The following is a 17,049-nucleotide window of genomic DNA, read 5'->3' on the forward strand; positions in this document are numbered from 1 at the left end:
CAGCTACTTTTTTATATTTTACTCATTGTCTTACACACTCAGTCTATTATTCTATCAACCTACTATCTATATATTTGTCTGAGAATGTATGGATGTAGGTAGGTAGGTAGGTATGCATGCATGCATTAAAACACATATTTTATGCAAATGTGTTGTATCCGACGACACAACCCAGTCTTATGACTATGTTACTTCGGAACACAAAAATACCATCAGAAACAAAGTAGTCCAATTTCACTGTTGCATATGTTATGAATTGCTGGAACATTGTCTTAATATCTGTATCTGTGTTCTAACCTTTCGTCACAAAAATCAATAGCCCCTGTACTTCTGTAACAGTGTATAAAAACAGTGGAAATAGACTATGTAACAAATTGTTTGTTTTGTATCTGACATTCAGAACACATGTTATATCGTTTATTCAGTTATCTATTGCCTCAATTTTCAGACCGTTACTTTTGTCGTTTAAAGAAGAATACCGATATTTTGGTTCAGTTTTGAATTCCATACATTTAAATTCTGTTATACCAGCTTTGTAATCGCATTGTCATTTGTAAGCTTTCAGTATATCATAAGCTGTAGGCTACCTTAGTGTACAGTTTGATATTCTTCCGGTATCTATTAAGTGTCTCTTATCCTTGAGGTATACCACTTTAATCTTGTTGTAACATTGTACAACGACTTCAGTGTGGTAAGTTGGTATTATTGGTGATTGCATTGTAAGTGTTGTATGAGGTAATGATATTGCATACTGGTACTGGTAATACGTTCTGTATCTGATAACAAAATGCGCAACATGTAGACAGATGATAATAGGACAACCAATTGATACTGCCCAATTAAGTGTATCATATCACACAGTGCTCTAAGAGATACGACAACCAGAGTATGAATTTGATACTGCCCAATTAAGTATATCATCATATCACACATTGCCCCCTGCATCTGATACGACAAAGAAAATGATGGAACTACCGAGATAATACTATTATTGCTAGAATTACTACAGGGAAATATTCAATGTACTTAGGTTGTGTATTTTCTTGCAACAATTAGTTTGCTCAGATCCGCGCGGATAGTAGTTTTTTGGGGGGTAGGCTGCTTTTATGTGGTGACAAGATCTCTTAAAACAATAGTAGCAAACACATCGCATAAGTAAACAGAGATGAACGATTATTATACCAGATTCTGCTTTGGAAATCTTAAACAAAGTTTAACAAATCTATTAATAAAAGTGTTTTGTGGGACACGCTTTCTTTACAGTTAGATACATAATATTATGCCCCAGAAATGCTTAAATTGAAAGACTTTCTAAAGAATCCATCACACAGACCCTCGCCTACTTGTTTACTTGTCTCTTCCTCCCTCAACCCAAACGATACTAAAGTATATATCTAGATCTAAACCCGCATTCTTGACACAAGACTGAAACAAACAAAAAAAAAAAATTAACAGAACAGCATCATTATCCCGTTCTTCCAGCATGATATAGACACAATATTCCTTAAATCAAGTAAAAATTAAAATGTATCAGCCAAAGTGCGACCGTTCTTTTTGTTCTATAATCAATATTTGTTTGAATATTGTTTATAGAATCCCTGCCCATAATGAAAGTAACTCTTGTGTTTATAGTTCCACTCATATTCGATTTTAATGATCCTTTTATGCTAATAATGAATACTATCATAGTCAGTTTGAATGATCCGTTTACGAAATTGATGAATAACATCCAGGGGCTTTGAACGATGATTTTACCTATCGTAGTCTTACGTAAAAACGAAGCCACATTTCATTGGTATGCAAGGCCCAACGGGACATAAAATATCCCAAACAACGAAACTGAAAACATTCCAGGGCACAGCTGACCTCATCTATCATCATATGAAGGGTAAACAATATATTATAATGATAAATCTATCAATATTGGAAAGGCAATTACACAAAGATTCGTGTAGATCATAAATCAGCTATTTACATACATCATTACATTCCTCACAGTCACTCGGTTTCATTCCTCTAATTCTAGTAAACAATGATGTCTGTGTACATGTTTTTACACAGTGGGACGCAGTAAGCGGTAGAAATATACACGTTAAATTAACACAAAATGATAAATGGGAGACATAATAACATAAATATAATATCTAGAAAGGAGCAAGAAGATGGATGATCTGATTTATATGTATATAAATTCTTTTGGAAATCCTTCATAATATTCTGCTCCAAAGATAGTTTGCCATATAATATTTTCAGTATGGTGCTTCAATTACTGCACTATATCATACTTTGTACTCTTTCGTCAGCTGCTTGTACGAATAGGTGCTAACACTTTGTACAAAGAAATGCTGAAAGAGATAATCCTCTAAATCGAGTTAACTTTCATTAGTAGCTTGATATTCTTTAGGTGAAAATGAATGTAGGTATTTTATGTAATCGAAACGTTTAAAGCACATAGGTATACACTATGTTCATATTTACTCAATGAATTTGCCATAAATAGAATGCCAGGCCATAACTCTTCTCATAAAATATATTTGTAGCATTTCAGGGTTTATTTCATACATGTATTAGCTTTTAACGTCACTCAGAAAGCAAGATTCATTCATGTAAACTGGCTTAATGCAAAAGACCGGACACGTGTTATAGGAATTCATATCACAATTATGTATCTATGTATAAAGCATTCAACATGATAATGGCTACATGATACCAATAAAAATTATGTTTTAATAATGCAGAAATGAGGAACTGCCTGCACACACTAAAAAACATACACACTTTGGAAGATAAACTCTTCCAAATAAATGTAAACATGAATTAATACCAGATAAAACACAATAGATAAAGGTGTTAGAAAATTTGAACATTAAAGCTAACAAATCAATACTTAACATATAAATCAATGCTTAACATATACGGTCAACTTTCTTTATAAATCGCATTCTGTGAAAAAGTGCAAGACATTTTTTCCTGATAGTATTTCATTATAAAGTTCCTTAATCGAATTCACATAAATCAAACATTTCAATGAACCCTCTGTCTCTACGATTTTTTCTAGGTTAATTTAATTCACTCACTAAATTCTAGTCATAAGACATGCTGTCGACTGATGTATGCTCTTTTATATTCTATTTATAACTTTCTCCTTGTCAGTCATACACTTCCCTTTACGTTATCTTCCAAATTTTAATTCAGACGTCAGACATCAGACTTATGACTCAGCTAAGCTGATTATACCCTAAAGAACCCATAATAAACCAATATGTATACATCATTATTTTCCATATGAGTGTGCACTTATATCGTGAAGAGAATTGCTGGGTTCAATTGTGCAAGGAAAATGTAAAAAAATTCTTGACTTAATCTTGCTGAACTTTATTTGACCCAAACCCTTTCCACTAACTGAAAGCTCCAGTCAGTCATTTGCTTTAAAACAAGCTGAAGGATTTTTGATCGACTTTTTTCACTAATGACTCACGCTAACCTGAAAACCCGTAATGTAGGACTGTATCTTTAAAGTCATACGCGGAAAAGTAAATAAATGTAGTGAGTTTTGGGTCATTTTTGTCAAGAACAATACGGCAGATCAAACTAGGACTTAACGATTCTACTAAACAAAGATTTAAAGGACTTTACCCTCTAAATATAAAACGTACATTTCAAAATGTATTCAAGGATATTTTGAAAAAGGTGATGTTTACGAGAAATACAGTAATATATGGTGGCAAATTGTTAGTAGAATTGTAGGGATGAATCATAGCCTTGACTAATGCAAGTTTCTCGAAAAGGTGCGTTTGTAAAATTCCCCCAATTGTATTAGTGCTATGAAATTGTAACGGCACTTTTTTGTGTGCTGTGGCATTGTAATCAGATCATACCCTAGCAACGAGTAGGCTAATAGGAGAGATAACACCATGTCATCTAACTAACTGATCTAATCATTCAGATCGTGCATTATCTTAAATTAGGTCATCTGTGAAGTTTGTGCGGTAATGCAATTTAAAATAACAGAACACAAAAGAACACGAGTTTTAAAATGCAATACAAAGTGACAAATGAAGGCAATGATAGAACATTGCAAACTGTATCTTTTATTAAAACGAATATGGGGCTAAGCAGTGCCAATTTTAAAAATATTAATGGCACTTAAGTGTAGCATATCGCATGCTGAAAAATGACGTTAAACCCTAAAACAACAACAACCATAGGTACTAGTTGTTAAATTGTTGTTAGTTTCGTTTGTGTTATAGAACCTGGAAAGATAATTAAGTAATGTTGACACTGGACATTGCAGCACTTTTCTTAGTAACATTGCGCTTGATAGGCTTATGAATGAATGCGAAAGGAAATTTCATAAATCTTCAAACTAATTGCGATATTAAAAATGTAGAATGATCCAGTAGAAATTTTAAAAAAGTATACATACATGCATCCATGCATCCTTGCATACATACATACATACATACATACATAGAGAGACACAGACAGACAGACAGACAGACAGAGAAAGACCGATAGAGAGACAGAGGGAGACATAGAGAGAGACAGAATGGGAATTTCCTTATTATGTTGAGCAGCTTCAATCAAATGATATCGGTTTGAGGGGAAATTATTAGTACTGTACTGGATACAGTTTAGCAGTTTGTTAATTTAGGGTTCATTATCTCAAATAAACAAACCTGAATAATATAAAACAACAAAATCACCCTTCACAGTTGCACACTAGAAGCTGAAATTTAGTTAGTACAATTGTTTATAACTTATTTCATTTTCATTTTCAAATCGTGAAATTGTTCTGTTGAAATAAATATGTTAAATATACCATAATATTCTAGTTACCATAGGGATATATTCAAATGTCTGAAGGGTAAACTTTTGCTGGATAATATTACTCTTTTTATGTAGCCTCTTCTATACTGAATCATTTGAGCACCCACTACCCACCCCACAATAACCCACTCTATACTTAATTATTTCAATACCCACTACCCACCCCACCAAAAATCACTCTATACTGCATCACTGAGTATCCACTACTCACCCAACCAAAACCCACACTATAATGAATCATTAGAATACCCACTACCCACCCCACCACAACCTACTCTATACTGAATCATTTGAATACACACTACCCATCCCACCTAACCCACTCTCTACTGAATCATTAGAATACACACTACCCACCCCACCAAACCCACTCTATACTGAATCATTAGAATACGCAATACCCACCCCACAAAAACCCACCCTATGCTGAATCATTAGAATACCCACTACCCACCCCACCAAACCCACTCTATACTGAATCATTAAAATACCCACTACCAACCCCACCAAACCCACTCTATACTGAATCATTAGAATACGCAATACCCACCCACCCACCCCCAAAACCCACTCTATGCTGAATCATTAGAATACCCACTACCCACCCTACCAAAACGCACTCTGTGGTCAATCATTAGAACACACTATCCATCCTACCAAAACTCACTCTATACTGAATCATTAGAACACCCACTACCCACCCTACCAAAACGCACTCTATGGTCAATCATTAGAACACCCGCTACCCATCCTGCCAAAACCCATTTTATACTGAATCATTAGAACACACACTATCCATCCTACCAAAACCCACTCTATACTGAATCATTAGAACACCCACTACCCACCCCAACAAAACCCACTTTATACTGAATCATTAAAATATCAACTAACTACCCCACAAAACCCACTCTATACTGATCTGAACAAAATGATATCTAAAAGAAAGTACACAATAAGTACCTTAACATTTCCCTATAAAAATACTAACAATAACTGCATTCCCTCAGTAGTTCCATCCTTTTACTCTACATTTTTATGAATTCTGATCAGACATAAGTAAAATACATTAGTAAGATAAATTGATTTTTTTTAAATTGATGCAATTTGAACTAGTGACAGTAGTTGTTATGTTTGTTTGATCCATCAGGAATGTAGCCCTGATGTAATTACAAGTTATGCTCGCATTACACACTGTCAGTAACAAAAATATCCATTTGTTTTTAAAGCTCACCCGGTGCACCGTAGGGAAGAATCCTTATCAAAAGAAAGGCTAATTACTAATTTTGGAAAGGGTAATGTCTCTGAAACGCCAACAATTGCTAACATTTTGGTTCTGATAAATAAAAACCAGCATTTAGTTTGAATGTGTATGAAATCTAAATCAAAATCATAAAGAAAATCACTATAACATCAAAAAGCAAAGCTCTTGTGTGTGTGTGTGTGTATGTATATATATATATATATATATATATATATATATATATATATATATATATATATATATATATATTCTGCGCGACGGGTGATTCTGCGCAACGATAAGTCATTTCTGTAAACATTGGATCACATGTTCTTTTGGGTCAAACATTCATTTTGTATCAAGAAAGAACGATCGTCCTTTAATTAAGAAAAGTGATATTCATAAAGTGTACAAACATATCCTACATTTTGACTCTAAACGCACATGAAAATGTGATTTCTGTCAACATGAAGACCAACTCCATGACCTTCTTGAACCTTCAATCCGGAAAATCCTATTTACTATGTATCTTTTAGAATCATGCAAATGAATACATTATTTAAAAGATGGAACTGCATACCTTAAAACAATTCTGCATCTTAATCCAAGTTTCCAATTTTGCAAGAAGTTGTCCCCCACTTATAAAATCGTCCGCTACCCAACGTGTCAACTTGCCGCCAGAACAAAATTCTAAAGAAATTCACCGGCGAATAGTCTTTTTCTAAATTCTTTAGCAACTTTTCCCCATAAACATGAAGTTGTAAACACAATATATCCTATTCATTGTTGTTTCTCTTCCACAAAATAGCTTTTTTCTTTAAAATGTTGAACTTCACTAATGTTTTACAAGATCGGTTTAGTTTGATTAATATCTATTGCCTTTTATTGGCATTGCTACCTTGAATTTTGTAAAACTAGCTATAGATCTGACATAATTACTCGACCGAACTGCTGACAGAAACAGTCCAAAGTAATGGTATTTCATTTATATAGCCCGATGGATAAACATTACATATTTATTGCACCGGCGGCCTAGTGATTAGAGAGTCCGCCTTGGATGCGGGAGGTCGTGGTTTCGATCCCCGAAAATGGTACTAACAGCTGCCTCGCTTGACGCTCAGCTTTAAGAGGTTAGGGTTAGGACTGGTCGGCCTGGTGTCAGGATAATGTGACTTTGTGGGACATTATGCTACATGTCTGCGGCATGATGCCCCAGTGCTAGACATCACTATAAAACTCACACTGCAGATATCGTAGCGATATGATTGAAACATTGTTAAAGCTACGTTAAAACTCCAAATCACACACACACACACACACACACACTTTTCAAAGCTGTGCGCAGAATAGGCCGCCATATCGCGAGTCATTAAAAACGGGGGCGGTATCACGTGTGTCCAAAATTAATATTATTTAGAACAGAATATTCTGGTGACAATTGCCTCTTTTCAAATTGTAAACATTGCAGTACTTTATTTTCGTCAACCGGCCGAATTCGGCATGCATTTTGCTTTACTATTGGAGACGGAAACCTTAGATGCGCAGAAATGCCCGGCAGCATTGTATATTTGCACAGTTTTAGTTTATTTGCTTTATATTCTTGGTTTGAGTTAGAATGATCATTGAAATGGACGCCAGTATCTGATTCACATTTAATGCCTCAACAAATAGAAACTATGTTGTCTGTGAAAACATATACGGTTCTCATAGAAAAAAGAAAAAAAATCATTATTGTTTGTTCCTATTTTCCTTGTACTATGAAAGTATTTGAAGATAATTTGTATTTTGGAACTTGACCTACTATTGGCTTCAACCCGAAAATGACACTTCACCTCTAGTCTTTTTAAATAACAATGGTGTTTGCTAGTGCAATGTAAAGTATTCAACAAGTTTAGCTGTTGTTATTGTTGTTGCACTAGGGTTTAACGACATTTTTTAGCACAAGATAAGCAATACATGGCAGCCAGTATCAATGGTGAAGGTAGGACCCCGAAAAAGATCCGGAAAGAACCACCGACCCACAAGAAGCTGCTTACAAGCTTTCTTATGTATTGGTCGAGTCCGAGACTTAAATCCACGCAGTAATCCGTAACGGTAAGCGCTTTAGAAAACTCGGCCACTCCGGGTCCCACAAGTTTTGTTATATCGGGTTTGAAATAACAACGAATATCCCACGCCTCCCTCTCCCCAAAAAACAAACACAAAAATAAAACAAAATGCTCACATTGTTTTAAGTTAATTATCACTCAAATAAAACTATCTTCTTGCGTAGGTGTATAAAAACGCGAAAAAAATATAGTCCAAGGATTCAGTTTATGGAACGTTGTTGTTGTTGTTGTGGGGTTTAACGCCATTTTTCAGCACGATAGGCTATACATGGCGGCCAGTATTAATGGTGGAGGAAGAACCCGGAAAACCCCGGAAAGAACCACCGACCCACGAGAAGCTACTGGCAAGCTTTCTCACATGCCCACATTGGCTGAATCTTAGACTCGAACCGCCGCAGACAGAGGTGAGATGGCAGTGATCCGTAACGAAGAGCGCTTTAGACCACTCGGCCACTCGGGGCCCCTTATGGAACGTTAAGCAGCATTATAGAATACTGAGTGCATCTCCACTGGGTTTTGCTTCTTAACGTGTGTGGCTTTTAAATATACGCTATCGCACCAGCATTTGATAGAGTTTCTGGACTTAAATAAACGTAATTTAGTCCTTAATTTCTGTTAGTAGTTTTGTTATACAGTTGTTTTTATACATATCTGGTAAACAATCATCTCCTTTTTCCACTTCAATGTTTCATTTTAATTTGAAAGTCTATACTTTCGCATACAACAACCAGGTACTAAGAAATATAAATTCTTCCATTTAATATTTTGACAGGATAATGTGTCCCGAAAGCTGGTTGTAAAATTATTTAAAGAGCGAGGGTGTTTTAAATTGCAGATTTCAAAAAAAGAAAATATATTCACAATGTTTTCGAAAATATACTTTTTTTATAGTTTTCATACAATGATGATATCGTGGAGAGAAGTAGCACCGATCTTGGTAATGATGTGATTAAAACAGTGCAGTGTGAGGAAGGAAGTATGAGTCATGTACATGTTGTTTGTAAATATCATTTATTATTTGTAAATATGGAAATTCGTTTTGCCATAAATGTTACAGTTCAACTTCAATCTCTTATAAACTTTAGAAGGCCAATCTACAACGATTTAAAGACGACGTAATATGTATAAAGAAAAAATTGTCAAAACAATACATAGTGAATATGTACATGTAGTTGGTGTTGTTTTAGAATCAACCTTAAGCATAACAAGCTTGACATAAATCTGAAATTATTCACATGTTTGAAAGAATAGAAGAAATATTGCAAATATTGAAGATAAAGGTTCCTGTTATAGACGATGGTCCTGTTTACTTGTTAATATAACCTGAAGATACTTTTACAAGAGCGAAGTATTATGGAGATATTTACAGTCTGGCCTAAATGGCCGACAATATTTAGCATATTAATATTTTTATTAAACATGTCTACCTACAATTAATCATGCAAGAGATGGAAATATTTCCTTATAAAGCAGTTCATGTAAATCGCATGGATTACAAGTTAAAGACAAATGTAGCTCAAATTAAGACATTTAAAATTACAACATAGAATAGTAACGTACTTTGACAGTGATTAAAATCTCGGAAAAATAACTTTGGAAGGATAAAGTGGGAGCCAAAAATGTAAAATGCATACGAGACGCTTTTAGTGAAATACTTAAAGGGAGAAAGTTTGACAATATAATGGTTGACAATGTTAAAAGGTTTCGCAACTAGCATATTATGGATTTCAGGAAGAATGAAAACCTTTAATACATTTCAAGTCAGACAAAATTTCTTGTCTAGTGGACAGGTTTGGCAGAACGCTAAACATTAGAATGTTGGTGAATTCACTCAAAATGAAACTGTTTCACCTTTCACCAAGTTTAATTGAAGAATACAGTAATACTCAGCATAAAGCAACATATGTTCCCCCAGTTCATCAAAGCAAGAAACAAAAGAGATCACAAGTATCAAATTACCCATTTGATTACTTCGGTTACGTATAAGTTAAAACTTTTAATAATTAGGTTCCATTCTTTGACAGCGATGTATTCTCTAGCAGATAAAAAACATGGTACGTTTCAATACAGTTAGGGGACAGGGGACATTTTTATGCATAAATTAATTCTGCATTAACTGGCCTAGTATCAAAAATATTTTAAAAAAATACACAACTAATATGAAAAAGGTCCAGCTTAAGAATAGTATCCACTTAAGAACAGTATCCACTTAAGAATAGTATCCACTTGACCAGAGAAACCAATGGCAGTTCATAGCAGAAGACGTTTATGCATCGCAACCCCAAATTTATACCTGTATTTTTCACGTCTGAATGTCATTCTGACACCATGAGATGCTCACAGTGCAAACACAAGCCCTTTTATTAGATTATATTTCTGCTAAACGGCGTGTACTAAACAGGCTGATGCAATTGAAAATAGTTGTCATCTAAGCCGTTTTGGAGACAGTCTACTTGCCACGAACCAACATGTTTACTGATGTGGGAGGCTAGCTCTTCTTCCTAGCAGACTATTTGTATTTAACTATATATATATATATATATATATATATATATATATATATATATATATATATATATATATATATATATATATATATATATATATATATAATTAGTAAACAAAAATAGCTTTAAAAAAGTCACACTATAGCCTTAAGTAAAGAAATTCTACCAGAGGCCAATATACAAAACTATCCCCTGCCACCTTAAGAATTTGGCTAAAAATAGTTCATGTTCATGCATTTTTTGAAGGATTTGAAATTGTTTGCAACCTCATATGCTTTTGAATTTGCTTAACACCATATCATCAGGACAGAAGAAAAAAATCCTTTACAATGCTTCTTGAATGCCAAGACGAGATTTGGGAGTTACAAAATTTAGGAGTGAACGACAGAAATGCTATGCTAGTTGTCTGTGACAGAAATGAAAAGTTTGTATAAACTTTTCTAGTAAACGTAAAGAAACCACGCATTTGGGTAAATAATTTTCGTTAAAATTAATTTTAGAATTGTTCCTAACCTTTTGTTATTATTCTGGAGATGCTAATATCAGTATCAATGTTGTGGGGGGGGGGGGTTCACGACAACAGTATAGCTATCCTGGAGAGATCAAAGTTTAATCAAATAACATTAGGCCATGCTGGCATATTGTTATACTGATGTGTGGGAACCTTGTAAGCTTATAAAGTGACATATCTAATAAATTCATTTACACATAGCCACTGAAAGTGACAATACATATATAATTACTAAATGCAGTTTAATAGAGAAATTTCTTCTCAAACACCAATTCCCTTACCAGAGACTTTAATGATTTCAGGAGTTTACAAAATCAAAGTAAATTATAAATAAGGTACAAAACAAATATTATCTGTGGAACATTTAGTTCAAGATAAAAGGAATTTCAACTTCTTGGCTTTTAATAGGCACGTACCATAAAACAACTCCTGCGGAAGCTAAATCTGTCCGTCAAAGTCACTCTCGTGTGCACATAGATCAGAATGAGTATCTGGATGAGATTCAAGCTGTTGTTTCTTTCAGCATGACTAACTGATTAATCCTAATATTTTACCGTGCAAACGGAGACCTGTGAAAAGAAACGAAACAAGTGATATTGGTGTACTTTAACATTCAGTGAAAACATAGGAATTTCAGAGGAAAAACAGCGTTTGTATTGTCAAAAGCATAAAACTGCAATTTAATGTTAAGCTTTTTCTCCTTTGTTAACTGAACCAAGACATTTCAAAATATATACATAATATCGATACATATCCTATTATCAAAGAGTGTAAGATAACAATCCCTGATGTCAACTTCACAAAGGGGTCATGAAGGTAGAAACTAAGTCGGTGTGCTAAATCTTTCATTCTTTTCACCCAAAACTATAGCACGCAAAATGCCATGTGTATCACTTTTTCTAAGATCGTTCCACTGGTGACATTCAACATTCACAACAGTATGTTTATATACGATTCCTCTGAAGTCTATCTGCTCTTGTGGAGTTAAATTACTTTTAAGAATGCCTGTTGACATGTTATGCAATCGATTTTGTGTATCTGTAGAGAAAGATGCATAATATTCATAAAAATAGGGGTGCAAATCTTGACACTTACAGAAAGACCAATAAAATACATTATGGTCCCATTATGTTCCCATAATTATTAAGTTCAGTCCAAAATATGCTACTTTGTCATGATATAATGTAATTAGTTCTCACATTGAGGTACAAAGACAGATACCTTACCTAACAAGAATATTGCATACAACATTAAGTGATATATGTATAAAGGAAGGGAACATAACGAAGCTAATAAATACAAATTACTTACATATATACAAAGAAATATAAAAGAATAATAGATGTGGCAGAATGCACCAATATAAGCCATATGTTTTCTTAAGGGGGCAGGGGACAGTTTTCATGCACAAATAATTGCTGCATTCGCCGGCCTAATATGATAACATCTTTTTTTTTTAAAACAATAATATAAAAAATCAAGTGTGGTCAAATAGGTCCAATTTTTGGATAGCTTTATTAAAATAAAGCATAAGAATATAATCTACTTGACCAGAGAGGTCACTGGCAATTCATAGCAGAAGACGTTTATGCGCCCCAATCCCAAATTGTACCTGTATTTTTCACGTCCGAAGGTCGTTTTTAACACCACGATATGCTCACAGTGTAAATACAAGTCATTTTCCTAGATGATGATTCTGCAAAACAGTGTGTACTAAACAGGCCGTTGCAGTTGAAAATAATTGTCATCCTAGCCGTTTTGGAGATGTTATACTTTGCCGCGAACCCACATGTTTGGGTGGCTAACTCTTTTATCTAGCCAACTGTTGATATTTACTGTCTACGTGCTGCAGAGTAACTATGGAAAGTGTACATACCTGACATCACTTTCAAGAACAACACAACCCAAAACACCAAGTTAACCAATATACCCATATATATAATTAGTAAACAAAAATACTGAGAAAGTCGCACCATAGCCTTAAGTTAAGAAATTTGACAGGGGGCCAATTTACGAAACTATTCCCTGCTACCTTATTTGGTCAGCATCAGCTTCAACAGCTGTCGTATATCCTATTGGCATCTGACTACACATTTAGTATTTATTTCGATTAACAAAATTTATGATCGGACCATGCAATAACTTTAGCTTGTAAAATGTTTACTCTAGAAAAAGGACACTTGATAGATACATTACACCTGGTGATATAGTAAAGCTTACAAATGACATTGCGATTATCCAGCTGGTACTCTAGAAATCAAGTATAGGAAACTGAACCAACCTATCGGAAAGTCCTCTTTATTAGACGAAGTAACGGTCTGAACATCAAGGGAATAGGTAGACTGCATCGAAACACCAAGTTGCATGTACTTTGAATATCCGATATACAGGTACAAAAAAGATCTGTTGCCCATCTGTTTCTACACATCGTTAAAGTTGTAAAGAACCTACCAGGAATGATAGGCTAGCTCACATGTGTACATATTACGACAATGTTCAAAAACTGTATAACATATTCAAAACTAGAACTGGACTATCTTGTTATAGTTACGGTATCTTTGTGTTACCTAGTAACGTAGTCATCGATATGGGTTATGTCGTCGGATACAAAAATGTGCAGAAATATATTTATACTTGTTTGTGTATGAATTTTTAGACATACATACATACATACATACATACATACATACATCACCTCTGTCTGCGTGGGTTCGAGTCTTGGATTCGGCCAATGTTGTTATGTGAGGAAGCTTGCCAGTAGCTTCACGTGGGTCAGTGGTTCTTTCTTGGGTTTTCCCGGGTTCTTCTTTAACCATTAATATTGGCCGCCATGCATAGCCTATCGTGTGCTGAAAAATGGCGTTAAACCCCACAATAACAACAACTACATACATACAAACATTCGGGGAGCCGCTGTAGCTCAGAGATTAGCGTGGACTAAAGGGTGCGGTTTCGAATTATACCATCGGATCAGATTGAGTCATGTACTTGGCGTGTTCCTGTCAAACACTTTCCTCCAACTGCATCGGTACAAAAGACTCTCTTTGTGGGTGGGTTGATTTGGATTTTTAACGTAGCTTTAACAATTTTACAGTCATACAATATGACAGTCATATGGCAGTTTATAGTGAAGTCTAGCACTGAGACATTATGCAGCAGACATGTAGCCTGATGTCCCACCCAGTTACATTATCCTGACACCAGGCCAGCTAGTCCTAACACCAACATCTTAATGCTGAGCGTCTAGCAGGCAGCTGTTAGTACCACTTTTTAAGTCTTTGGTATGTCTCGGTTGTGGTTAGAACCCGCGACCTCCCGCATCCGATGCGAACGCTCTAACCACTAGACCACCGGAGTGGTCATAAAGAACCTATTGGTGTTGCTGTGTCATAAAGTACCAAATCAAATATACACACTTTCAAAAACAAACAGATCAATCGATAGATTGATGGAATGCTAGACTGACAGACTTACCGATTGAACAAATGACTTGGTAAGAGATAAGTAAGTAGCTGTATAGGAAATATGTTGACTGATTTCATGCCTTTCCAGTATGTTTAAATTTACATTAATTCAGCAGATGAGATAAGGAACATGAACCACAACAAATATTGTATTTTACGATTAAAGCATATGTATGTTTTGTGTGTTATTTGGGGGAAGGAACTATTTTCAGGCACTCAAACTTTGTCTATTTATTTAATAAATTATACAAGCTTATATCAGCTTTATTTAAAATCTTAAGACATCAGTTAGATAATGTGTCATCGATTCTACATTGCAACGTGTGATATGTAGTACTGCGTTTTGATATCACAAACAAGCTACGTAATATAGATCGTATGAAAGGAGCTGTATATGTCGATGATTCATTTAGATGGGACAGTGTAGTTGTGTCTTTCATGCGGCCTATTCTAACCAGTTGTCTAATAAGTCTCGGAGACAATTGTTATTCGTTGGGAACAGTAACCCAAAACATGCGCGACGCCACCATTGTGACCCTTTACGAAAACAAGGGCGACTGCAGTGACTGAAACAATTACAGAGGGATTTCGCTCCTGAGCATCGTTTACAAAGTGTATGGCCGCATCATTCTCAACAGGTTGCAGCTGCTGTAGACTGTGTGTACCTGGAATCAGACATGATTTTCTGCCTCCGACAACTCCAAGAGAAGAGCAGAGAGCAAGATCAGCCACTCTACATGATGTTCATCGACCTCACTAAGGCCTTCTACCTTCTCAGTAAGATCGGCTGACCCCTAAAACTCCGCAGCATCTTAATCTCTTTACATGTCGATATGAATGGAACAGTCATGTACAATGGATCCTCCTCAAAACCCCTTCCCAATCGACAGCGGCGTGAAGCATGGCTGTGTGCTGCAGTCGACTCTTTCCGGGATCTTCTTCTCCCTGCTCATTTCCTACGCATTTGACTCGTCCACTGATGGTGTATATCTGCACACCAGGTCCGACGAGAGGCTGTTGAACCTGGCACGACTCCGCTGGAAGACCAAAGTGAGGTCGGGGTTCATCAAGGAGATGCTCTTTGCGGATGACGTGGCCCTTGTGACCCACACCGAGGATGCCCTCCAGAGACTGGGAGACCGTTTTACTAATGCTTGCAAGCAGTATGGACTCACCATCAGTCTGAACAACACTAAAGTCGGTGTGCAAGATGCCACCAGTGTCCCTTCCATCAAAGTCGATGGTGTCACCCTGGAAGCAGTCAACAACTTTACTTATTTAAGGTAATTCGATGACTGATAGAATAGTCACATGTTTCTTAATAATCCATTTAAAGCGATTACGAATATAACAGTACTGGGGTCATACCTTCTTTTCACAATGCAATGCATTCTTTTAAAAATCTATATATTTTAATCACAGATGAATGTAAAAGACAATAATTTGAAATACAACATGCAGATGATATACAAATGATAAGGCTTTCAAGTTTGACTTTGTGTTAAATTCCTTTTGGAAGAATTACATTAAGTACCTGTGTTCTTTACCTTTGTCAATGGCAAACCATAAAACTAATATCATTTGCACGAAGTTGGTTAACATAGATATTTTCTTCCCACCTTTATCTCTGCATATCATGTTCATACACGTGAAATGACAATTTAATAAACAGAATAATAGTCCATAGAACACCACGATTAAATAATTGTGTTGCAGTGATCCTTCATATTCCTAAAAGCTCATTATAATTACTCATTTTCCTACATCCTGTTTTGTCAATATTTTTTACAAAGAGTTCTCTTTGTTCTAATTTCAGAACCTCACGGTGTACACTGACATGTATTCTGGTCTTAGTACAGTGAGCAAAAAATTCCGCATTCTCATCCCTCCGCAAAAAATATAGCCACCTAAATCAACAACAACAATCTCTTGTGAAGTGATTCAATTATAAGCGAGGTCAGCCAGCAAGCTCATGTCAAAATAACCACCGACGATGATTCATGAACAAAAGACTTGGTATATTTATTTTGTGGATAGATTGAAACAATATTTATAAAACATTGTTTGATATATGAATATCTCCAAGCGTATATAATTGTAAATTTATTGGTAAAATAAAGGAAATCTCAGCACATTGTGTAATGTTCCCATATTGATATATGTATGGTGATGAAAGTTAATGTATTATCAGTGGACACATCGATGAACACGTTATTACAATGTAAACAGGAGTGACATCAATGAATTTTTTTTTCGTTTTAAAATTTGTATTGAAATGTTTAAAAAATGCAAATGTAAGTACCAAAAAATTAAAAAATTAATTTGAATAAAGACTAATCAGAATAAAAGAACACTCTATACCATCCACAAATGTAGCACAGACAAC

At 35.2% G+C, this 17,049-nt stretch overlaps 1 protein-coding gene across 1 annotated transcript; it reads left to right on the forward strand.

Moving 5' to 3' along the window:
• Positions 1 to 15,185: 15,185 nt before the first annotated feature.
• On the forward strand, positions 15,186 to 16,614 carry LOC149802806 (uncharacterized). The gene is made up of 2 exons (XM_089951315.1): positions 15,186 to 15,946; positions 16,480 to 16,614. The coding sequence occupies exons 1-2, from the start codon at positions 15,501 to 15,503 to the stop codon at positions 16,523 to 16,525; spliced, it is 492 nt and encodes a 163-aa protein (XP_089807441.1). The 5' UTR covers positions 15,186 to 15,500; the 3' UTR covers positions 16,526 to 16,614.
• The last annotated feature ends 435 nt before the right edge of the window (positions 16,615 to 17,049 follow it).

Source organism: Sinohyriopsis cumingii, chromosome 3, assembly GCF_028554795.1.
Source record: "Sinohyriopsis cumingii isolate HCF-2022 chromosome 3, ASM2855479v2, whole genome shotgun sequence".
Lineage (NCBI taxonomy): Eukaryota > Metazoa > Mollusca > Bivalvia > Unionida > Unionidae > Sinohyriopsis > Sinohyriopsis cumingii.